Raw genomic sequence first — 25,976 nt, forward strand, 5'->3', positions numbered from 1 at the left:
ACACAAATGATGGGCACTGTTCCTCCCAATGACAGGGATTGAATCTAATTCCTCCCACTGACACCAATCACAGGGCACTATTTCTCCCACTGACACCAAACACGGGGCACTATTCCTCCCACTGACACCAATCACGGGGCACTATTCCTCCCACTGACACCAATCACAGGTCACTATTCCTCCCACTGACACAAATGATGGGCACTGTTCCTCCCAATGACAGGGATTGAATCTAATTCCCCCCACTGACACCAGCACATTTTCTACTCTTACTGGCCACAGTCTGACCTCCTAAAAGTCTGATAAATAGTAAACTGACCCATTGTTTGGAAAGTTTGGAGATCCCTGCTTGATATGGTAGAAAATGCTCTGCTCTGTTGCATTCAGGAGATGACTTACATTATAACAATATTGGAATTTATGACACAGTAGAACACAGCATACTGTATAGTATAAATAATACACATTTTGGGGTGAAGGTGGTCAGGGTTTGGAGGGGTGTCAATGCTCAGGTCGTTTACAATGACAATATAGTCAAACAATGTTCACAGATTTCCTACAATCAATTCCTGTCTCAGGGTGGCAACCAGTAATTTACCCTCCGAGGACCGCAAGATCCTGGATCTACATGGTGACGGGCGGAAAATCCACACAAATATACCAGCATAGCATACGAGACATCTGGGGCCCTGAATACAGCATATTATAGTAATAATGAATGTGACACAGAATAGACTGAGGGCACCCTAATACAGAGAGCAACATACAGGGAGAAGGAGGGGAGCCAGGTGAGGAGGAATAGAGAGAGGGCTTGACAGATACGAAAAAGAGTGTGAGAGAGAGGGGGGTAGAGAGAGAGAGGGGGAGAGAGAGAGAGAGGGGGATAGAGAGAGAGATGGGGGAATTAAAGAGGAGTAGACAAGCAGGAGAATGAGGGTGAGAGAGATGGGGAGGGGGATTAAAAAGAGGGATAGGGCGGAGAGGGAGAGATATAGATAGGGAGAGAAAAAAAGGGAAAGGACAGAGGAAGGGAGAGAGAGGAGGAAGAGATCGAGAAAGTTAAGGGGGGAGAGAGGAGGGAGAGATAGAGAGGGGGATAGAGGGGAGGAAAGAGATTGGTGGGAAGGAGAGAGAGGAGGAAGAGAGAGAAGGGACAGAAAGAGGGGGAGAGAGAGTATCGGAGAGGAGGGGGAAGAAAGGACAGAGGAAGAGAGAACGGGGAGGGGGAGATTGAGAGGGGGATAGGGGGGAGAGAGAGGAGGGAGAGAGAGAAAGGACAGGGGAAGGGAGAGAGAGGGAGACAGAGAGCTGGAGAGAGGAGGGGGGAAGAGAAGGAGGGGGGGGCAGAGGAAGGGAGAAAGGGGAGGGAGAAATTGAGAGGGTGATAGGGGGGTGGAGAGAGAGTGGTGGGGAGGAGAAAGAGAGAGAAAGGACATAAGAAGGGAGAGAATGTTGGGGAGAGAGAGATAGCGAGAGTGTTGGAGAGAGGAGGGGGAGAGAGAAAGGAGAGGGGAGAGAGAGAGAAAGAGCTGGAGAGAGAAGGGAGAGAAGGAGGGGGAGAGAGAGGACAGAAGAAGGAAGAGAGAGGGGAGACAGAGAGAGAGGAGAGGGAAAGAGAATGGAGAGAGAGACTGAGAGAGAGGGGGAGAGAGAGGACAGAAGGAGAGAGAGGAGATGGAAAGAGAAGGAAGAGAGAGAGAGAGAGAGAGAGAGAGACTGATAGAGGGGGATAAGGGAGAGAAAGAGAGGGGGAGACAAGGGACAGAGGGAAAGAGAGAGAAAAGGGAGGGTAAGAAGACAGGGGAGGATAGAAAGAAAGAGGGAGAAAGGAAGGGAGGAAGAAAGAGAGGGAGAGAGAAAAAGAACGGAAGAGGTTGGGAGATAGAGGGGGACAGAGAAAGAGGTGGGTGGAGAGAAGGGGGGGAGGAAGAAGACAGGAGAGGAGGGGAAAAAAAGAGAGAGAAAAAAAGAAAGAGAGAGAGAAAGAAAATAAATAAAGAAGAGGGGGAGAGAATGAGAGAGAGGGAAAGAGAAAAAGAAAGAAAGAGGGTGTGAGATAAGGAAGAAGACAGGGGAGGAGGGAAAGAAATAAAGAGAGAGAATGAAAGAGAGAAAGGGAGAGAGAAAAAAGGGGGGAGAGAATGAGAGGGAGAGAGAGAGGCAGAGAGATAAAGAAAGGAAGAGGGTGGGAGATGAGGAAGAGAGAAGGGAAGGGGAGACAAGAAGAAGACAGGGGAGGAGGGAAAGAAAGAAAGAGAGAAGAAAGAAAGTAAGAAAGAAAGAAAGAGAGAGAGGGAGATAGAGAAAAATAAAGAAAGAAGAGGGAGGGAGAGAGAGAACAAGAGGGAAGAGAGAAAAGAGGAAGAGAGAAAGAGGTGGTGGAGAGAAGGGGGGGGGGGCAGGGGAGAAGGGAGAGCAATAAAGAAAGTAAGAGAGAGAGAGGGAGAAAAAAAAAAGAAAGAGAGAGATGGAGAAAAAGAAAGAGAGAGAAAGAGAAAAGAAAAAGGTGGAAAGAGAAAGAAAGACAGAGGGATAGAGATATGGAAATAAGATGCAATAGAAAGGGGGGGGGGATAGAGAGAAAAAATGAAAGAAAGAAAATAGATAAGAGGCAGAAACAGAGAGAAGAAAGAGGAGGAGGGGGAAATGAAAAGAGTTGTAGATGGAGAGGAGAGTCGGGGAGACAGACGAGGATGGGGATGGGGCAGAGAAGAGGCATCCAGTGAGGGGAGGTCACAGAATGGGAGAGGAGGAGGAGGAGGAGGTTGCACTGGTAGTGATGAGTCTAGTACAGTCAGTGTGTGTTCTGCAGCCAGCAGCTCCTGGATGAAGAGAAGCGGAGGATGGAGATGTCTGAGCGGTGAGAAGGATGCAGCAGCACGCGGATCCTGGTAAGAAAAACTTTATCACTTCTTCCCTATGGGGGGGCCCCAAATTCTTCCCTTCCCAAGTTCCCTCTCTCAGGACACAGTCTATCCGTATCAAAGTTGTTGTTCTGTTCAGGTGTGATCCATCCATTCAGGTGTAACCTCTGACCATCTGGGGACACCAGTCTGTGGGTACCCCTGTGAAGTCCTAGGTTGCGGTCCCTACCTGTCCCCATTCTATCTGTCCCTGTCCTATACCTGTCCCTGTCCAATCTGTCCCTGTCCCATCTGTCCCTGACCTATCTGTCCCTGTCCTATACCTGTGCCTGTCCCATCTGTCCCTGTCCTATACCTGTGCCTGTCCTATCTGTCCCTGTCCTATACCTGTGCCTGTCGTATCTGTCCCTGACCTATCTGTCCCTGTCCTATACCTGTCCCATCTGTCCCTGTCCTATACCTGTCCCATCTGCCCCTGTCCTATACCTGTGCCTGTCTTATCTGTCCCTGACCTATTTGTCCCTGTTCTATACCTGTGCCTGTCCCATCTGTCCCTGACCTATCTGTCCCTGTCCAATACCTGTCCCATCTGTCCCTGTCCTATACCTGTGCCTGTCCTATTTGTCCCTGACCTATCTGTCCCTGTCCTATACCTGTGCCTGACCTATCTGTCCCTGTCCTATACCTGTGCCTGTCTTATCTGTCCCTGACCTACCTGTCCCTGTCCTATCTGTCCCTGTCCTATCTGTCCCTGACCTATCTGTCCCTGTCCTATCTGTCCCTGTCCTATCTGTCCCTGACCTATCTGTCCCTGACCTATTTGTCCCTGTCCTATACCTGTGCCTGTCCCATCTGTCCCTGACCTATCTGTCCCTGTCCAATACCTGTCCCATCTGTCCCTGTCCTATACCTGTGCCTGTCTTATCTGTCCCTGACCTATCTGTCCCTGTCCTATCTGTCCCTGTCCTATCTGTCCCTGACCTATCTGTCCCTGTCCTATCTGTCCCTGACCTATCTGTCCCTGACATATCTGTCCCTGTCCTATTTGTCCCTGTCCTATCTGTCCCTGTCCTAATCATTCCCACAATTTTGCGGATATCATTACAAACCCCGAGCACTTCTGTCCTTCCCCCCCCTCTGTCCAATATCCAAAAGTGGGAATTGTCCTGGAATTGTCCCTGGACTCAGAGGACCGTCTGCAGCACATTCTGATCATTCAGAGACATTTTCATTATTTTACCTATAATATTTTTTTTTGTTTTAAAGGTTACAATTTACAATGTATCAATGTTCCATTCCAGTATCCTAATTCTTCTAGAAAGATGTGTATACAGTATATATATATATTTCTGTATAATATGCATGTATACAAAGTCTCTGGTTTCCTTTATCCCATCTCCATTCTCCTCTCTATATCAATTAGAAGGAGCGATTTACATCTCACGATGTTTTATTTCCTCTATTAATATGACAGAGAAGAGAACTCCATGATATGTACTGAGGCTCAGTATTTATATTATATTCACATTTATTCCATGTCACTGATACGAAATTATGAAAAATCTAATTTAAAAAATCAAATTAAATGAAAAATCAAAAGAGACATTAAAGGGGATCATTCACTTTATTATATTATGTTTAGGCATTTCTAGCCTATGTAGGAGATTGTAATTATGTAACACTGATGTAAACCCAATCACTAAAATCTCATATAATCTTCAGCATGTCATCAAAAGTAACCTTTAATCTTTTTAAATCTGCAGCTTTTATTAAAACAATTTCTGGTGATCCTGCCATGAAGGTCCCTGTTCAAGGACTTTGTGTTATAGGGTGACAACAGTTTCCCTGTTGTTCTTCTCTGTTGTCACCCTGTCATGTGTGCCCCTGATGATTGCCTTTTTTTGAGTGATTAAAGTTTTTGGACCCATTTTTGGAGATCCTGGTGTCCTGGTGACATTTCCTCCCCCCTGATGATCCTGCCATGAAGGTCCTTGTTCAAGCCCTTCCTGTTATGTGGGGTGACAACACTCTGTCGCTGTCTCATAATTGCTCTCCTGAAGTGTCACACAGGTTTCCAGTGCAGACACACTGTTCAGGGGATTTGTGTTTTAGGGTGACAACTGTCTGCCTATTGTTCTCCTGTGTTGTCACTGTGTCACTTGTGCCACTGATGATCCTACCATGGAGGTCCTTGTTCAGACCCTTTCTGTTATCAGATGACAACTGTCTTCGTATTTTTTCTCTGTGCCCTGTGTTATCACCCTGTTACATGTGCCATGAAACTCCTTGTTCAGGTCCTTTCTGTTATGTGGGGTGCCAACATCCTGTCTCTGACTCCTAATTGCTCTCCTGCGTTGTCACACAGGTTTCCTGGGGGAGACAACAAGCAGCTTTACTGACACACAAGACCCAAACATGGTCCACTATTAAGCTACTTTCTGTTATAGGGTGACAACTGTCTCCCTTATGTACTCCTGTGTTGTCACCCTGTCACATGTGCCCCTGATGATCCTGCCATGAAGGTCCTTGTTCAGGCTCTTTTTGTTATAGGGTGACAACTATCTCCCTGTTTTTCTCCTGTGTTGTCATCCTGTCACATGTGCCCCCGATGATCCTGCCATGAAGGTCCATGTTCAGGCTCTTTTTGTTATAGGGTGACAACCATCTCCCTGTTTTTCTCCTGTGTTGTTACCCTGTCACATGTGCCCCCGATGATCCTGCCATGAAGGTCCTTGTTCAGGCTCTTTTTGTTATAGGGTGACAACCATCTCCCTGTTTTTCTCCTGTGTTGTCGTCCTGTCACATGTGCCCCCGATGATCCTGCCATGAAGGTCCTTGTTCAAGCCCTTCCTGTTATTTGGGGTGACAACACTCTTTTCCTTTACTCGAATTCCTCTCACGTTGTCATCCTGCCACACAGGCTTCCACACATTACTGCTGACACACATTACTCCACTGTTGTCACCATCAAGAGGCCTGCCCTGAGAAATGCCATGCAGCCATAACTGGAGTGCATGCAGACAGTTAGGGGTTGACTTTCTAAAACTGGACAGTGGCGGCTGGTGTTATTTTTTGGGGGGGGGCATCAAACAACCACCCATCCCCCCCACCCCTGCTGTTTGCCAGTGAGTCCGGCACTTACCCCATCGTGGCGGATGCAGGGCCATTTGAAGGAATTTGGGGGCCCCAAGCAAAATGTACTACGACATTTGTTTTCAAGTTGAGAAGCGGTGGGGGTGCTGCTGAGTTTTTCCCAGTTGAGAAGCGGGGGGGTTAATTCAAGTTGAGAAACAACTTTGTAAGATGAGAAGCGGCGGGGGGTTAGGCGGCTACTAAAGATTACTTCTTGGTTCTTGATTCTTCCGACACACACATCCGCTTTCCTTCTCCCGTGCAGCAAGCGGGTTGAAAGGGAGGGGCCCCAAGCCAGCACGGGGCCCCAAGCAATTGCTTGGCTTGCCTGTCCTGTCGCAACGGGCCTGGGCGGGTGACAGGCAGTGTGGTGCAGCGGCTTGCCTCCGAGTCCTCTCCTCCATGGCGGCTTCCAGCTCCTCCCCTCCTCCTCCGAGACGAGGATCGCCTGTCTTTTAAGCCAATCGGGTGACTGGTGTCAAAACCCGCTTTCTGATTGGCCGGGAGGAGGATCAGTGTTACAACAGCGAATATTGATTTACTGTTGTAACACACCTGGGTGGGCAAAACCAGGATTTTATTAAACAATGACAACTGTTTATGACACGCCATCCACAAGGGCACGTTTATAAAGTAGGACATCTGACATTCAGTTTAGGTGAATATTCCTGGTGAATGTGTTTTAAATAACCTATTCATTCACCAACAGTGAATATTTGGGTAAATATTTTGGTAACTTTATAAATATTACCCTAAATGTCATCCAATGTCATCCAATATTACCCTAAATGTCATCCAGTTTAAAAAAAAAAAAGTTAAATCTGCCGACCCAGAGAGTTGCATCGGACTCGATAATGACCCCCCTTGTCTTTTCTGATGATCATCTTCTGTCCTCTCCAGGTCACCCATGTGAAGCGACATCTGGCCGGCAGCAATGCCTATAATCTCCGGAAGCAGCGAACAAGACTACAGCAACCTCAGCTATACGTCGAGCAGCACCCTAAACCAGTTCTTCCCCATCTCTGTCGATTCCCAGCCAGCGAAGGGGGCGAGGTACCGGAGGGCGCAACAGATTTACGACCCCGACGAGCTCTACGCAGCCGACCTAAAACGTGAGATTGTCATCAACGTTGGAGGCAACAGGTATCTTCTACCATGGAGCACGCTGGACGACTTTCCCATGAGCCGGCTGGGACGGTTGAGGTTCTGCAGCAGCTACGAGGAGATCATCCAGGTCTGCGATGACTTTGATGAAGACACCAACGAGTTCTTCTTCGATAGGAACCCCTGCGCCTTCAGCATGATCGTCAGCTTCTTGGCAGCTGGAAAATTGCGCCTTCTGCGGGAAATGTGCGCCTTATCCTTTCAGGACGAGCTGGCCTACTGGGGCATTGAGGAGTCCAACCTGGAGCGCTGCTGCCTGCGGAGACTCTGCCAGAAGCTGGAGGATCTGGAGGACTTCCGGAAGCAGGAGGAGGCGCAGAGGACCCGTGAGACTATCTGCGTCCTGGAGGACCCCTCCAGGATGGGGCATTGTATGAACAAGCTGCGGGATATGGTGGAGAGACCACAGTCCGGGATCCCGGGGAAAGTGTTTGCGTGCCTGTCCATCCTGTTCGTGGCAACCACCGCCATCAACCTGTGCATCAGCACCATGCCGGACCTGCGGGAGGAGGAGGACAGGGTGAGTACTCTGTGACTGTGTCTTCCTTGTAGATAGGGTTGCCACCTCATCCCTTTAAAACAGAACACATATGAATTACACAGGTTCTGAGGCTAATTTAATTTAGATAAGGCTCCACTTGAGTTCAATTACCACCTTAATCAGCCACAGAACCTGTGTAATTCATATGTGTTCTGTTTTAAAGGGATGAGGTGGCAACCCTACGTGTAGAGGACAGTGGGAGTAACCATAAAGGTAACCATACACATTAAAATCTAATTGTACAATCTCTATACGACCCAGTGGCGGCCCGTCTATAGGGTTTCACACAAAAAAAGGTAACTTTAAGACTTTCCAGGTGGTCTATGTCTATGGCAAGCTTCCCAGCTTGCAATCAATCAGCTGATTGCAAGCTGGGAAGCTGATTTGCCCATTTTAAGGGCGTGTTCGGGGCACAAGTAGGGTTGCCACCTCATCCCTTTAAAAAGGAACACATATGAATTACACAGGTTCTGTGGCTAATTAAGGAGGTAATTAGATTCATTTGGTGCCTTTCCTGCATTAAATTAACCTCAGAATCTGTGTAATTCATATGTGTTCCTTTTTAAAGGGATGAGGTGGCAACTCTAGGCACAAGTGATTGTACAATCAGATTGTATGGTGTAAGGCCAACTTTAGTACAGACGATGACATCACAGATGTTTTTTCCTAGAAGTGTTTATATCACAACATTAAAGTGCTGTGATTGGCTGAACTCCCCAAGGGCGATGTGATTAGCTGAATTCCCTATGGCGATGTGATTGGCTGTATTCCCCAAGGGCGATGTGATTGGCTGTATTCTCCGGGGGGGGAGCTGCCATTGTTACCTGTAATAAATTAGCAGACTTTTTTCCATCACATGATAACATTGTTACCAACAAAAGGAAGAGCGGATGACAGTGTATTGTATCAGATTTATCACCAATCAAATCACACGACAACTGGAAACTAAAGGAGGCGACAATTTCCACCACAACATATTTCTGTATCCTGCACAGGGCCGGCCTTAGGTGTTCAGGTGCCCTGTGCAAGCTAGTCCTGTGGGCAACCCCCCCCCCCCCCATCTTCACCCCTCGCCCCCAGGACATTGTGCTGCCTGGTACCAAGAATGAAATGCTGCCTCCCTCCCAAAAAAAATCACGCCCACCAAAATGCCCCCACATCCAGACAGAGGCTGCGGATACGATGGTGTCCCCTTACAGTGGCCTCCTCCTCTGTCCACCATCAGGGCAGCTCTGACCTGTGGAGAGGTGAAAGGGGCACAGGAGGAGGACACAGCATACTAAGCATGCGCATGCGCCGCCCGGCCGAGCGCATATGAGCTTTCCCGAGCCCGGGCCGGCTTCGGAACGGCGCATGCGCAGTTGCATGGTCGGCTCGCGGCCATATTTTTACAGACACCCCGATTCACGGACGGTTGGCAACACTGGCGGCAATTTGCCGGCTCAGTGGAGCGGGCGGAATGGGATGGCGGGCTGGCGGCAATTTGCATGTGAGTAACTGACTGCGACTCACATTCGGCGAGCTGTGATGGCCGCATGGCGCCCCTGTTGCCCACGGCGCCTTGTGCGGCCGCACAGCTCGCACACCCTAAAGGCCGGCCCTGATCCTGCAGGTTAGTAGATGAAAACCTAATCAGTAAAATCTCATTCAAAAGTCATTTTCAATCTTTGTAAATTTGGGGCTTTGCATTAAAAAAAAATGCCTGGTGATCCTGCCACGGAGGTCCTCGTCCAGGCACTTCCTGTTACAGGGTGACAACACTCTGTCTCACAATTGTTCTTCCGGGTTGTCAGCCCATCACATGGGCCTCCAAAGGAGGCTTCAAGTGGCAGTTTCAGGACACATCACACAGATAGAGTTAGTCCTCTGTTTTCACCATCTGGTAATCTGCCCTGAGAAATGCCATGCAGCCATCACTGGAGGGCATGTAGACAGTATGGGGCCAGATCACACCACATGCAGTCTAGTGCATTAGAAATGCATGGAACGTATAGGCTGGTTCATACCACAAAAACGCACTCCAAATCCGTTCCGGATGCATTTCTGCGTGCGCATATTTGACACGTTCTGGTGCGTTTTTGATGCATTTCTGGATGCATTTCCAGATACTTTTTTCTGCACTGGGGTCTGCTGCGTTTCTGATGCGTTCCAGAACATGCCGGTGCGTTTTTGATGTATTTTAACGCGTTCCAGTACAGTCCAGTGCAGGAAAAATGCAGTGCATTCTGGTGTGTTTTTGGTGCATTTCAGTGCGTTTTTGACGTGTTTTATCGCTTTCCAGTACAGTCCAGTCCAGAAAAAATGCAGCAAGTTCTACTTTTATTTCTGGAACATGAACACACTGGAACTACAAGCACTGGTGTTAAAGTGGAGGTTCACCCGAAAACTTAATTTTTTAACCTTAGATTGAGGCTCATTTTGTGAAGGGGAATCGCGTGTTTTTTTACAATCGAAGCTGTACTTACCGTTTTAGAGAGCGATCTTCTCCGCCGCTTCCGGGTATGGGCTGCGGGACTGGGCGTTCCTATTTGATTGACAGGCTTCCGACGGTCGCATACAGCGCGTCACGATTTTCCGAAAGTAGGCGAACGTCAGTGCGCAGGCGCCGTATAGAGCCGCACCGACGTTCGGCTTCTTTCGGCTACTCGTGACGCGATGGATGCGACTGTCGGAAGCCTGTTGGAAGCCTGTCAAAATGAGCATCAATCTAATGTTAAAAAAAAATTTTCGGGTGAACTCCCGCTTTAACTATGCCACTGGAAACCATATAACATAAGAAAAATATAAATCGCGCTACCTCAACCACCCTTCTTGACAAACACAAACGTATGCAAGTGGGTAATCTATAGTAATATGAGTGAAAGGCTGGCTGCTATATCAAAAGTGACCTATAATGGCCACTAGTGCAACATGCAGCCACCTCAAAATCCCTCAGAAATCATAGTGATGGTGATTTACAAGAAAAACAAACAAAAACAAAAAGCACTTGGATCAGAAACCATCAACTAAATATTAATTTTGGCTCTGAATGGGTTAATAAACAGTCCGAAATGTTGACAGTAGAGAGTCCATAGATAGCAGGTAAGATGTCAAACACCAGTGCATCAGTGCCACATTACAGATTGGTTGTAAACGTGTCCAAAAGAAAAAAGTGACATATCCTCCACCAGACTTATAGATTGGCTTCTTACCGAATTCCCACGATCCCTTATGACAGGGGATCAGAAACAGCATATAATAGGTCCCAATCTCGCAGTTTTAGATATGCAGTCCATATAACATACTTACGCACTGGATTGCATGTGGTATGAACTAGCCCTATATGGTTTCCTATTGCATAGTTTTGCCCCAGCGTGTTCAGTTTCACAGCGTTCCAGTCTGGTCTGGTGCGTTTTTGACGCATTCCAGTGTATTCTGTTGTGTTTTTGATGCGTTTTAGCACTTTCCGGTACAGTCCAGTGCAGCAAAAATGCAGCATGTTCTACTTTTTTCTGGAACTGGAACGCCCTGAAACTGACCACACAGGTGTAAACTATGCAATTGGAAACCATATAGGGCCAGTTCATACGACATGCAGTCAGTCCAGCGCTGGTTTTTTTTCTGCATCAAAAACGCATGGGAAGTATGTTATATGGTTTCCAGTGGCATAGTTTAACACCAGGGCTTGCAGTTCCAGTGTGTTCAAGATCCAGAAAAAAAAAGTAGAACATGCTGCATTTTTGCTGCACTGGACTGTACTGGAACGCGCTAAAACGCATCAAAAACACACCGGAATGCACTGGAACACATCAAAAACACAAGGGAGAAAAAAAAAGCATCAGGAATAGATCCAGAAACGCATCAGAAATGCACTGGAAGCGCACTGTAGTGCGTTTTTGTGGTGTGGACCTAAAACCGGGGGGAAAAGAATCTGGTGCAGCTGTGCATGGGAGCCAATCAGCTTCTAACGCCAGCTTGTCCAATTAAACTTTGAGAATAAGCCCTGGTTCACACTGGGTACGATTTGGAACGATTTGAGATGCGATTTGACATGTCAAATCGCATCTCAAATCGGCGGCACTTGTCGGCAATGGCACTGTCCTAATCAGTGCGACGCCGCATCTGCGATTTCAAAAAGTAGTTCCTGTACTACTTTTTGCGATTTCGGGCCGCGATTTACATTAAATTGCGGCCGAAATCGCTGCAAAATCGCGCATTTTACCGCGATTTTGAATTCGCAGCAGTGTGAATCTAGGCTAAAACCTGGAACCTGGGTCGTTTGGTAAATTTTTCTGGTGTTTTTTCCCGGCGTTTTGTCGCGCGTATTCATGCTTATTTGCGCGTTTGCATACAGCGTCGTCCGACGTTTTTGTACTTCGACGTTTTTTATTTTAGCCAATAGGAAAAATTATCATCTTTTCATCACTTATTGCTATGTTGGTGGATGTTTTTAATCTTCTGCCTGGGTGAAAAGTTCTATTGATTAAAGCGACAAAACGGCTGTAGCAAACGCTCGTGGTCGCGCTAGTCGATTGAATCGAGCGTTTCCATTACTTTCTATGAGAAATGGAAACGCTCAAATACGCCCAAACCGCCCCGATACGCGCGACAAAAAAGGGTCCGGAACTTGTTTGAGCTTCAGGCTGCATTCACGCCTGAACGCGACGTTTTGTCCCACGATTTGCCACGACAAAACGCGTCGTTTTTAGCCTACAATACGACGGAGGGGTGATTGAAACATTGTCGGCTATGCCGAACGCCGAAAGCCGCCTGAAAAAAAGGGTCCGGGACTTGTTTTGAGCTTCAGGCGTACGGCGTTTCGGCGTTCGGCGTGGAGATGTGAACCATCTCCATAGCCGACAATGTTAAATCACCCCTGCAGGCTGCAATAGCGTCGGGGTTCAGGCGTTAAAACGCCTAGGTGTGAATGGAGCCTAAGTCGTTCGGCGTCAGGCGTATCGGCGTGCAGATGTGAACCATCTCCATAGGGAATAATGTATTTTTTCCCCTCTAGCGTATTTGAGCGTCGCGCTTCAGGCGACAAAACGCTCAGGTGTGAATGCAGCATTAGTAAATTTTCCAATTGGCTCCGCCTCTCCGTTTTTTCACGCCGACCCGATCGGAACTTCCATTCTTCTTTATGGAGTGGCGGGTGTAAATGGACACGTGACCGTTTACACCCGCCTACATCCAATCTGATCCGCTAAAAAGGGACGGATGAGGATCCCCTTCCCCTTCCGTCCAGTGGATCGGATGACAGTTGGGTGTAAACAGACAGGCGGTACGTTTACATCCGACCGCCCATAGAGGGGAGCGGGGCTGTGTCTGTGTCCGTTCAGCATAAGCTGAGCAGACACGGACCTGTCATCCGCCTGCTCAGCGGGGATCGGCGGGCAGATCTGCTGAACAAGTGGATTGCAGGCGCAGCCCACCCTGTGTGAAGTGTCTGCAAAGAGGCTGCAGGAGATCAGCAGGACTGAGATATTGCAAAGGAGGAAAAAAAAAATGAAAACAAGGATTTATTAATTTATTTAATAATAAAAAAATGACAGTTGTTTATGATGACGCCCAGAGCATAATAAATGTCATCCATTTGGAGTTTTACATCTACATGAATAAATCTGTTTGTTGTCACTGATCCGCCGCGGCGCACATTTCCAAGCAGGACGTCACATTGGAGGGATTCGGAATCTCTGTGCCGCGTCCCTTAATGTGAGTGTAAAATCCCATTTAATGAGGCAGCGGCCGGTAAATTCACATTAATGGACACTAATCTGGGCTGATGGAGGATTAATATTTCCTGGTTGGAGGATTTCCAATCGATTTCCGCAGCAACTTAGAAAGGAGATGATTCAGGACATCTAAAAGAGGCAAATTAGGGTGACTCCGGCTCTGTGGGGTCACCTCTGGAAATCTGTGAATACATTTAGTAGAGCAGCAGAAAGAAATGCTGAGAGGAGTCACAAGACTCTTTATAACTCTGGAAACATGAAGTCCCCTCCCCCAACTCAAGTTGGTGTTCACAGCTCAGCACAAATCAGTACAAAAGGGGGCAATAACATTTACATATGCTTAGTACACATATCAATATTAGTGTTGCTCACGAATATTCGTATTGCGAATATTCGGCTCGAATATGGCATATTCGAGTATTCGCGATATATTTCGAATTTCGCTGTGAATATTCGCTATTCCGAATATTCAAATTTTTTCAATTTTATTTTTAGAACAGATCACATCCTAGAGATCTCCATCGACGTCTAAAAGCATTGCTGAAGCGATCATTTTATCTTGCCGAAAAATCGCAATGCGATTATTCGGCAATCGGAATATCGCGCGATTATTTTCTCCGCCCTTCTTTTGCATCAGAGCCAATCAGAGTGCTCCTACCGCAGTTGTCGAAATTCCGCAATAAATATCGCATTCGCATTTTGCAAAATTTCGATAAAATATCAGGAATATTCGATTTCATAATGAGCCAATCAGAGTGCTCCTACCGCAGTTGTCGAAATTCCGCAATCAATTTCGCATTTGCATTTTGCGAAATTTCGATAAAATATCACGAATATTCTGAGCCAATCAGAGGGCTCCTACCGCAGTTGTCGAAATTCCGCAATAAATATCGCATTCGCATTTTGCGAAATTTCGATAAAATATCACGAATATTCTGAGCCAATCAGAGTGCTCCTACCGCAGTTGTCGAAATTTCGCAATTATTTTCGCATTCGCAATAGCGAAATTTCGCAAACATTTCATTTCGATAAAATATCACGAATATTCGAATTTAGCGAATATTTCTCGAATATTCGGCTATATATTCGTGATATATCGCGAAATCGAATATGGCGTATTCTGCTCAACACTAATCAATATCAGGGTCCTAGAACCTGGGACAGTGTTAACCCCGCCCACGGTCCACAATTCACCCTCCCACTTTATAGGCTGGTCTTGCCCAGACCCTGCCCATAAATATGTAGGGCCAACCATCCTGCCCACTTTACAGGTTGGTCCCACCTAGACCCCACCTTTAAGCGAGGACCACAAATCACATCCACTTTATAGGTAGGAAAAGGGTAATTATTAACCCGGGATCACTCCAGCCACCTAAAAAATGGCAGAATATACCAGCCAGAGCAAGGGAGACCCGTATCGATAAAATCGTTTTATTCTTTATTATACAAATTATACAAATATTAAAAACAGAGAGAATCACAATAAAAATTCAAAATTTCTCGTCCCAAAAAATATGGACGAGATACTTGATAGAAATACACACAATCATGTGCATCTAGTATAGTTGTGTAACATGCGTCTTTAGCCTGCTGTCTGTATGATAAACGCGTTTCGTCTGGCTTCCTCAGGACCCAGACAAGAGGGCAGCTTCCTAGAAGAATATTTGTATTCTTACACTTTATAGGTTGGTCCCACCCAAAGACCATCTCTAAACATGTGCAGACCACCCATCACATCTACTTTATGGGTCGGTCCCACCCAGAGACCATGTCTAAACATGTGGGGACCACCCATCACATCCACTTTATGGGTTGGTTCCACCCAGGAACCATCTCTAAACATGAGCAGACCACCCATCACATCTACTTTATGGGTTGGTCCCACCCAGAGACCATGTCTAAACATGTGGAGACCACCCATCACATCCACTTTATGGGTTGGTCCCACCCAGAGCCCACCTATAAACATGTGGAGACCACCCATCACATCCACTTTATGGGTTGGTCCCACCCAGAGACCACCTCTAAACATGTGGAGACCACCCATCACATCCACTTTATGGGTTGTTCCCACCCAGAGACCATCTCTAAACATGTGTAGACCACCCATCACATGCACTTTATGGGTTGGTCCCACCCAAAGACCATCTCTAAACATGTGTAAACCACCCATCACATCCACTTTATGGGTTGGGACCACCCAGAGACCATCTCTAAACATGTGTAGACCACCCATCACATGCACTTTATGGGTTGGTCCCACCCAGAGACCATCTCTAAACACGTGCAGACCACCCATCACATCCACTTTATGGGTTGGTCCCACCCAGCGACCATCTCTAAACATGTGTAAACCACCCATCACATCCACTTTATGGGTTGGTACCACCCAGAGACCATCTCTAAACATGTGTAGACCACCCATCACATGCACTTTATGGGTTGGTCCCACCCAGAGACCATCTCTAAACACGTGCAGACCACCCATCACATCCACTTTATGGGTTGGTACCACCCAGAGACCATCTCTAAACATGTGGAGACCACCCATCACATCCACTTTATGGGTTGGTCCCACCCAGAGACCATCTCTAAACACGTGCAGACCACCCATCACATCCACTTTATGGGTTGGTCCCACCCAAAGACCATCTCTAAATATGTGCAGACCACCCATCACATCCTCTTTATGGGTTGGTCCCACCCAAAGACCATCTCTAAATATGTGCAGACCACCCATCACATCCTCTTTATGGGTTGGTCCCACCCAGCGACCATCTCTAAACACGTGGAAACCACCCATCACATCCACTTTACTGCTGAGGTTCACACAAACAACCAACCATGACAGGTCCACTTTAGTATCCAGTTCAGCAAAATAGCCGCAGGTTTCTAAGTATAGAAAAGCCATTTTCCATCCAAGTCATCCGTCTTTTGCGAGATTATTCTTTCATGAGCCCTAAATCCTCCCGCCGGACTCGGCTCACACAAAATGAGGCTCCAACCAGGGAAAGATGGGCTGGCAGGTCTGTTCACCTCTAATACTGCACAGAGTCACCAATGGGGGTGTGAAGAGGTCCGGAAAACCTGGCCTGTCCGATGCTGCACACTGGACTGCCTGTGTGACCGCTCAGGAGAGTCGTATTCGTAGCCTTGCAAAATGAAGAATCTGGAAGAGTTCTCAGCAGTCTTATGTCTGGCGATGTCTTACAGCACCGGGGTGCTATGTTCACTGCCATCAATTCCCCCAGTCTTTAGGGACAGTCCAGGTATTTTTTGCAGTCCCCCATCTTGCCTGCATCTGGCACTGATCAGTACCAATGCTGCTGCTGCCTACGGTTGCCACCTGTCCGGGATTCACCCGGACAGTCCGTGCTTGGAATTATGTGTCTGCGTTTCAGCCTGAAATACGGACACATTATTTCGACTGGGTTGTGGCCCCCCGAGTAACTGAGATAGTCACACAAAAATCTGTTGCCATCCGGGAGCTGCAGGCCGCAGTCTGGGGGCAGGTTCGGCATCAATGGGGCACTGGGGGGGGGCAGGCGCGATGATGTCAGCAAGAGCAGTTTGGCCACACCCATTGTTTGCCGCATCTCGCTGCATTTCCACTCTCCTTGGGGCACCATACAGCGATCAGTGCTATAAAAATGCACTGATTACTGTGTAAAGTACACTGGCAGGGAAGGGGTTAACCACTAGGGGGCGAAAAAAGGGGGTTAAGCGTGTCCTAGGGAGCGATTCTAACTGTGGTGGGGGGCTTACTGTGACACGACATTGATCACTGCTCCCGATGACAGGGAGCAATAGATCAGTGTCCTGTCACTAGGCAGAACAGGGAAATGCCTTGTTGCATCTCCCTGTTCTGCAGCTCTGTGACACAATTGCGGACATCGAGTCCGTGGGACCTGTGGTCAAACTCACAGAGCTTGCGCCGCCCTCAATGCTGCGATTTAAAGGGGACGTACAGGTATGTCCATATGCGCAGCCGTGCCATTCTGCCGATGTAAATAGTCGCGCAGCGGTCGACAAGCGGCTAAGGTAAAGCGTTAATCAGCGGCTCTTTACCACGTGATCAGCTGTGTCCAATCACTCATCACGGAGGTAAACAGATGTCGATTATCGGCACACCTTTAAAGGAGAAGAGAGCCAATAACCACTGATGTACACTGATAATCATTATTATGCCCACCAGTGCTGCAAATCTGTGCCCACCAGTGCTGCAAATCTGTGCCCACAAGTGCTGCAAATCTGTGCCCACCAGTGCTGCCAATCCAGATTCTGGGAACCCCAATTTTGATTTTTTTTTTTTGCCTGAACCTGCAAAAACAATTGCAGGAGGGCAAATCGCTGATGATTGTTCAGTTCTGTGTAATAGTTTCTTTTGTGTCGAAAGTCAATTGTAACATTTCCAAAATTGCTACAACATTGCGGCGGCGTGCGTCCGGTGTGATGGTCACTGTGGGAGGCTTGGAATGGTTCATATCACACATAACGATCTCCCATTCTCATATTAACAGAATAAAACAAAGTGCTGGGAGAGTGAACATTCACTCTCGCTAGTAATAATCTGATGCGTCTTATTGCGCCCGATCTGCGGTAAATCCTTTGCGACATCCTCCGCCCCGTCCCTGCCAACGAATGTCCGCCGAGACAGAAAACTTGGCGGATATCTTCTACACTGAAAACTTCTGTTATTAGCAAAATGAGGAGGGCAGGCGGCATCATTTCATCTTTGCATTATTTGCCGCAAGCGGAGAATTCCACCGAACGGCAATAAATTCACATGGTAAGCTGAAGATGAGACGTGAGGAGAGCCGTCTCTGAAGACGTCGGCACATTGTTCAATGCTTCAGGTGACTGGAAGTCATCGGCGGATAAAGTCACTGAATGCCAAATCAGCTGAAATGTGAACACTGCGCAAGAGATCAGATTACAAGACGGAGGGCGACACCGCGCCACCTTAAGTCACCATGACCAAGATATCAGTGTCTCAGGTGACAGTGTGTCCTTGTGCTGAAACTCCAGTTGTCACTATTCTGAAACCCTCAAGTGTCAGTATTTTATTGTTCTGGACCTCCTGGTGTCAGTGTGACATTTTTCCTGGGACCCCCAAGTGTCAGTGACATTGGTTTGGACCCCAAGTGTCAGTGTGACATTGTTCTGGACTAGGGGGTGAGCCAAACACCCCCCCCCCCCGCTTCGGTTTGCAGCAGAACATACGAACAGGCAAAACATTTTTTGAACACGCGAACACCGTTAAAGTCTATGGGACAAGAACATGAAATATCCAAAGTGCTAATTTTAAAGGTTAATATGCAAGTTATTGTCATAAAAAGTGTTTGGGGACCCGGGACAATTTTTTCGGGAGCAGTGATTTTAATAATGCTTAAAGTGAAACAATAAAAGTGAAATATTCCTTTAATTTTCGTACCTAGGGAGGTGTCTATAGTATGCCTGTAAAGTAGCGCATGTTTCTCGTGCTTAGAACTGTCCCTGCAAAAAATGACATTTCTAAAGGAAAAAAAAAATATTTAAAAGCTATAATGAATTGAGTCCCGGCAATACAGATAAAAGTAATTAAAAAAAACAGCATGGGTTCTCCCCCCCCCCCCCCCCCCCCAGTCCATTACCAGGCCCTTTAGGTCTGGTATGAATATTAAGGGGAACCCCGAACCAACATTAAGAAAACAAAACTTTTTTTCTTTTTAATAAAGGACTTGTCCCAAACTGTCTCGTGTGTTTTTTTAACATTTTGACACTTTTTTTGGTGAAATGGTAGGGGTACAATGTTCTGGACCCCAAGTGTCAGTGTATCATTGTTCTGGACCCCAAGTGTCAGTGTGTCATTGTTCTGGGCCCCCCAAGTGTCAGTGTGACATTGTTCTGAACCCCAAGTGTCAGTGTATCACTGTTCTGGACCCCAAGTGTCAGTGTGCCACTGTTCTGGACCCCAAGTGTCAGTGTGTCATTGTTCTGCACCTCAAGTGTCAGTGTGTCATTGTTCTGGACCCCAAGTGTCAGTGTGTCATTGTTCTGCACCTCAAGTGTCAGTGTGTCACTGTTCTGGGCCCCATGTGTCGGTGTGTCATTGTTCTGGACCCCATGTGTCGGTGTGTTATTGTTCTGGACCCCAAGTGTCAGTGTGTTATTGTTCTTGACCCCAAGTGTCAGTGTGTTATTGTTCTGGACCCCAAGTGTCAGTGTGTTATTGTTCTGATTGTTCTGGACCTCAAGTGTCAGCGTGTCACTGTTCTGGACCTCAAGTGTCAGTGTGTCACTGTTCTGGGCCCCATGTGTCAGTGTGTCATTGTTCTGGACCCCATGTGTCGGTGTGTCATCCTTGCAGAACCCCCAAATTCAGTGTCTCATTGTCCAGGGACCCCCGAAGTGTCTCCCTGTAGCTCCTGAGCACCCCAGCATACACTCTTCTAGATGTAGCAGAAATAAAGTGTTAATGAAGTTCTCTTGCGGTTGGTTCTGATCTGGGGAATATTTTTCACCTTTATCAGACATCATGATGATAAAGTATCTCAAATTTCTTCTATATCTTATTCAGCAGTTCCAAAAATATCCAGAGAACATGGAGAGGATCATTACTCGTCTGTAGATAAGACGTTCTCCCGACCCTCTCCGCTCATCCTCCATCCACTTCATCAGGAGCGCAGAGTGCCTGATGGGAGCCGTCCAGAGATGATGATGATGATGGGAGCTCAGCCCTCCGCTGCGGCTGTCCTAGGAACACTGACACCATAAAGATATATATATTTATACAGTATATGGAATTTATTGCGCTTGGTGACCCTCAAGTGGAGCAGCGAGACTTTGAGCCAAACTGATCACCCCTACCGCATCCTCATAAATAAAATTGCAGCGTCCTATCGATTGCTTAGATAAAATCTCATCTTCTGTAGATTAAAATCTTTACAGAGTCTGGAAAATAATTCAACATTTTCAGTAATGCAATGAATTAAAGGACTTCTAGATTACATTTCTTGTCATGAGAGAGCAGCTGACCTGTAAATCATCCCTAACACCCTCATGTGTCTGCACCCTGCACCATACTGACCGCAAATACAACTCATGCAGGAGCAGAGTGCAGAAAATTCCTGGGCCGGGTCACTTACTGCAGTTTAAATTCCAATTAAAAATGTTTTAGAACTCACAGGCCCAGATTCACAAAGCACTTACGCCGACGTATAACAAGTTACGCCGACGTAAGTGCAAACGTGCGCCGACACCCCGCCGGCATAGCTTGCTTACGCCGGCGTAGGGTGGGCGCACATTTAGGCTGGGTGCATGGTGCCGCTCCCATTGATTAGCCATTCAAACATGCAAATGAGGGAAATACGGCGATTCACGAACCTGTGTGCGCCCGACGCAGGCTACGCGAGGTGCGCGTAAGTTGTACGTCCGGCGTAAAGTTATTCCCCATAAAGGAGGTGCAACCCAGCAGCAGACATGCACAGGTCTGCACCAGGGAACACAAGCCGGCGTATTTTACGTTGGACGTGTGTCTGGCTGGGCGTAGGTTATGTTCACGCCGTATGCAGTGATCCGGCGTAGTTTAGGCAGTTGTTCCGACGTGGTTGTGAGCAGGTGCAGGGGGATGCGTCCACGTCACGGCGCATGCGCAGTTCGTGATACGTATCTGTCTGGCGCTCGGCCCATCATTTGCATTGGGTCACGCCTCATTTGCATGGGTCACGCCCACTTCCACCTACGCCGGCGTACGCCTTCGAATCCCACGCCACGCTGGCGCAGCGTTGGGAGCAATAGCTTGCTGAATGCAATGCTTGCCTCTCTGCGCTACGTTAGCGCGGCGTACAGCGTTTGCACTACGGTGGCGTAATGTGCGCCCACACTCTATGAATCTGGGCCACAGTACATATCTGGCCAAATGCAAAATAATTTACATACGTGTCCCGGTCTGCCGTTGGTAGCAAATCTGGGCCGCTGGAGGTGCTCACAAGACTGGAGGAGAAGTTCAAGGGCCCCGTAGCTATAGGGCGGAAGTGATGTCCGCTTGGGGGCCAGATACCCGGACCGCTTCTCCTCCAGCACCGTGAGTACCTCCAGCTGCCAGTTTCTATGTACTGTGAGTTCTAACATTTTTTAAACTGCCCACTAGATGGCGCTTTAATTCCATTCCATACACACACAGGAGCGGTGGAGGAAATCACATGCGATTTGTACTGGAATCACATTGTATTCCTGTTTAATCGCATGCGATTCTTTGCAGTGCGATTTGCGCCTATTCATTTTGTTTTTATTTTATGCTACTTATGGCTGTGATCAGCGACTTATAATGGGGCTGTGATCATGCGGTGAAAAATCTGACACTAACTGATGCTGGAGCAACTGCCATTGACAAGGATGCAGGGATGAGAACCTGGCAGATCGCTCCCTCTGTACAAAGCTCTGTGTTGTTTACCAACACAAGAGCTCTGGGCAGTGATTGCACACAGCCAATCAGCTGGTCCCAGCCATGAATCATTGACCTGGGATTTGCTGACAGGCTCCCGCTGCGTTAAATCACAGCGGGAGACGAGCAGGGGGTGCAAGTACGTGCCCCAAACCCAGAAGTAGGCAGTGATGTACGGGTACGTTTCTTTTCCTATATATTGCGGGTGGGTGGGCGCCAAGTGGTTAAAATCATTCTAAACCCTTACATATACCAGTGAAGGGACTATCCTCAGGTGATACATTCACATTTCAGGTGAAATTAAACAAACCCTCCTACATAAATTGTAACTGTCAATCTGTAGTCTTCTCTTCTCTACTTCCATTCAAAGTGCTGAATTTAGAAAGTTTGTCGGAGAGTTCAGAAAAATGGGGGATGAGCTGAAGCTACACTCTGCAGAGATCAGTGAAGAGAGCTCTGAGAGCTGATTGGAGGGAAGGGACAAACCCCCCTTCACACAGCACACAGGAGCAGAGCTGAGGCTGTCAATCAGCTGTAGATCCCTCCCCTGTCACCATAGGTGTGCGCAGCCTAGTGCATTAGGGTGTGCACCTCAAAGCTCTAACACATAAGCGTGTGTGACATATGTACCGGCCTCTTCCCCACTATCCATCCTGAAACAATGGGGGGGGAGCAAGGCTGATCTGGGCAGCAGAAAGAAGAAGAACAGGAAAAAGGGGGTGGCACCGGTGGCATATATTGGTACCTTGTATTTTGCTCCTGTAGCAGCTGAATGTCGGGAAGAGGGAGAGGAGGAGAAGCCTACTTTCAGCTGCTGCAGGAGGAAAATACAAATCGGTTCCACTATATCCCAGCCTTGCTGCCCTTCCTGTCCAGATTCTGGGGGTCGGCAAGGAAGGATCGTGGATTACCTGTCACCTGCCCACGATAGGCAGGTAGCTCACGATTGATGGGTTGCCAACCTCAGGATTAGGGTGTGCCCAGGCACACCTGGCACACCCCTTGCGCACGCCTATGCCTGTCACCATTTTTCTCTTGGTGTCAGGAAAACTTGTCATAAGTGATTCATGCTGATAACAGAGGAACAAAGCAGCAGATAGAAATTACATTTAGCGCTTTTAATTGAACCAAGTACACACTATAGAGGGGTATGCATTGTTCACAGGGCTTTTTTTCAGCGGGAACGCGGGGGAACGCAGGTGGGGATTATTGTTGCTGGGATGGGGTCTATTGTTGCTGTGGGGGAATCTGTTGTTGTTGGGGGGCCTTTTGTTGCTGAGGTGGGGTCCATTGTTGCTGGGGGAGTCTATTGTTGTGTGGGGGGATCTATTGTTGCTGGGGAGGGGTATATTGTTGCTGGCTGCAGAGGATCAATTTTACTGTTTTTCTTGTTATTATTAACAAATTCCATACAAACTATGATACTTGGTTCTGTATTCTCTGAAAGGGGCAGTACTGGGTGTTGGGTATCGGGTGGAGCCAAGAGACGGTTCTCAGAGGTGGGTAGGGGGTGGAACCAATAGATGGTGCTCAGAGGTGGGTAGGGGGTGGGGCCAATAAATGGTGCTCAGAGGTGGGTAGGGGGTGGAACCAATAGACGGTGGTCAGAAGTGAGTAGAGGGTGGAGTCAAGAGACGGTGCTCAGAGTTGGGTAGGGGGTGGAGCCACGAGATGGTGCTCAGAGGTGGGTAGGGGGCGGAGGCAAGGGGGAGTCAGAAGGGGGGGGGTCCTGCACCTATTCTCTAAGAAAAAAAGTCTCTGAAAGGGGCAGTACTGGGTGGTGGGTATCGGGTGGAGCCAAGAGACGGTTCTCAGAGGTGGGTAGGGGGTGGAACCAATAGATGGTGCTCAGAGGTAGGGCCAAGAAACGGTGTTTACAGGTGGGTAGGGGTGGAGCCAAGAGACGTGCTCAGAAGTGAGTAGGGGGTGGAGCCAAGAGACGGTGCTCAGAGTTGGGTAGGGGGTGGAGCCACGAGATGGTGCTCAGAGGTGGGTAGGGGGCGGAGGCAAGGGGGACTCAGAAGGGGGGGGGGGGTCCTGCACCTATTCTCTGAGAAAAAAGTCTCTGAAAGGGGCAGTACTGGGTGGTGAGTATAGGGTGGAGCCAAGAGACGGTTCTCAGAGGTGGGTAGGGGGTGGAACCAATAGATGGTGCTCAGAGGTGGGGCCAAGAAACAGTGTTTAGAGGTGGGTAGGGGTGGAGCCAAGAGACGGTGCTCAGAAGTGAGTAGGGGGTGGAGCCAAGAGACGGTGCTCAGAGTTGGGTAGGGGGTGGAGGCACGAGATGGGGCTCAGAGTTGGGTAGGGGGTGGAGCCACGAGATGGTGCTCAGAGGTGGGTAGGGGGCGGAGGCAAGGGGGACTCAGAAAGGGGGGGGTCCTGCACCTATCCTCTGAGAAAAAAAGTCCTGGTTGTTCATATTTCATGTGTGGAACGTATAACCCCTTTAAGACACGTCTGGTGAACTGACCTCTCCATCTCTCTTCACAGGGGGAATGTTCCCAGAAATGTTACAACATCTTCATCATTGAGACCGTGTGCGTGGCGTGGTTTTCTCTGGAGTTCCTCCTCCGTTTCATCCAGGCGAAGAGCAAATGCCGTTTCTTCAGGGGGCCCCTGAACATCATCGACGTGTTGGCCATCTTGCCCTACTACGTTTCGCTCATTGTGGAGGACGAGCAGAAGTCTGAGGACAAGCCCGGGAGCAACTCGTACCTGGAGAAGATCAGCCTGGTCCTTCGGGTCCTACGTGCCTTGAGGATACTCTACGTTATGCGCCTGGCCAGGCACTCGCTGGGCCTGCAGACGTTGGGCCTCACCGTCCGGAGGTGCACCAGGGAATTTGGGCTGCTCTTGCTCTTCCTGTGTGTGGCCGTCACCCTTTTTGCCCCGCTGGTCCACTTGGCCGAGAACGAGATGGGCCGCTGCCAAGAGTTTACCAGCGTGCCAGCGTCCTACTGGTGGGCCATCATCTCCATGACCACTGTGGGCTACGGCGACATGGTGCCTCGCAGTATCCCCGGACAGGTGGTGGCCCTCAGCAGCATCCTTAGTGGGATCCTGATTATGGCCTTTCCCGCCACCTCCATTTTCCACACCTTCTCCCGCTCCTACGCTGAACTCAAACGGGAACATGAGAGGCTCCAGAGCCGGCTACTGAGGATGAAGGACGCCAACCAATCTGGTGAGAGTGACACCTTCAACGACACGGATAGCTTGGCGTCCGAGGAGACCTACCAGTACTTCTACAACGGGAAGTGACCCTTACAGGGACAGCACTGGAGTCCTGGGATGAGATCCAACCCCTAAACTGGAATTATATGGCCATAGTGTACTCAAAGAGGATAATGCCTCCAATCTAAGGCTCTCTGAACACTGGTAGGTCAAAGCGCCTCCATCCTGACCTGGAACAAGCATGCAGCCAGTGAAGTCGGAAAGTCTGAACTCTGATCATGCCTCCTGGTTCCAGGTCAAAGACTTACTGAGTAATAAAGCCAGGAACAAGATGATAGCCATGATTGCACCTTTAAGAATCAAGCCAGCAATGACAGCACCCCTCTATTGGTCCCCTTTAAAAGTACAGTCCACCCAAAACCGATATGATAACTCCAATCACGCCTCTTCTCTCTCTTTAGATCTCCAGTCATGAGATCCTTGAATCTGAGCTCCTGGCTCCACCCACCTCTGCGACATAACTAGGGGAAGGGCGTCAGCCTCATGTCATTGAATGCTCTCTTTTTACTGTATTAAGAATCAAGGCCGTCTTTAACCACTTAAGACCCGGACCAAAATGCAGCTAAAGGACCTTGCCCCTTTTTGCGATTCAGCACTGCGTCGTTTTAACAGACAATTGCGTGGTCGTGCGACGTGGCTCCCAAACAAAATTGGCGTCCTTTTTTTCCCCACAAATCGAGCTTTCTTTTGGTGGTATTTGATCACCTCTGCGATTTTTATTTTTTGCGCTATAAACAAAAATAGAGCAACAATTTTGAAAAAAATTCAATATTTTTTACCTTTTGCCATAATAAATATTCCCCAAAAACATATATATATAAAAAAATGTCCACAGTTTAGGCCGATACGTATTCTTCTACCTATTTTTGGTAAAAAAAATCGCAATAGGCGTTTATCGGTTGGTT

At 48.1% G+C, this 25,976-nt stretch overlaps 1 protein-coding gene across 1 annotated transcript; it reads left to right on the forward strand.

Moving 5' to 3' along the window:
• Positions 1-2,646: 2,646 nt before the first annotated feature.
• KCNG4 (potassium voltage-gated channel modifier subfamily G member 4) lies at positions 2,647-25,661 on the forward strand. The gene is made up of 3 exons (XM_040329342.1): positions 2,647-2,891; positions 6,897-7,680; positions 24,328-25,661. Exons 2-3 carry the CDS (start codon positions 6,931-6,933, stop codon positions 25,096-25,098), a joined length of 1,521 nt encoding a protein of 506 aa, XP_040185276.1. The 5' UTR covers positions 2,647-2,891; positions 6,897-6,930; the 3' UTR covers positions 25,099-25,661.
• The last annotated feature ends 315 nt before the right edge of the window (positions 25,662-25,976 follow it).

The sequence above is a fragment of the Rana temporaria genome, chromosome 11 (assembly GCF_905171775.1).
Source record: "Rana temporaria chromosome 11, aRanTem1.1, whole genome shotgun sequence".
Classification (NCBI taxonomy): domain Eukaryota; kingdom Metazoa; phylum Chordata; class Amphibia; order Anura; family Ranidae; genus Rana; species Rana temporaria.

What these genes read in the sequence shown, in the direction of transcription:
- KCNG4 (XM_040329342.1), top strand. Translation starts at nt 6,931, where the DNA reads ATGCCTATAATCTCCGGAAGCAGCGAACAAGACTACAGCAACCTCAGC. An exon ending in TGCGGGAGGAGGAGGACAGG is followed by an intron (nt 7,681 to 24,327) that starts GTGAGTACTCTG and finishes CTCTCTTCACAG; the next exon opens with GGGGAATGTTCCCAGAAATG.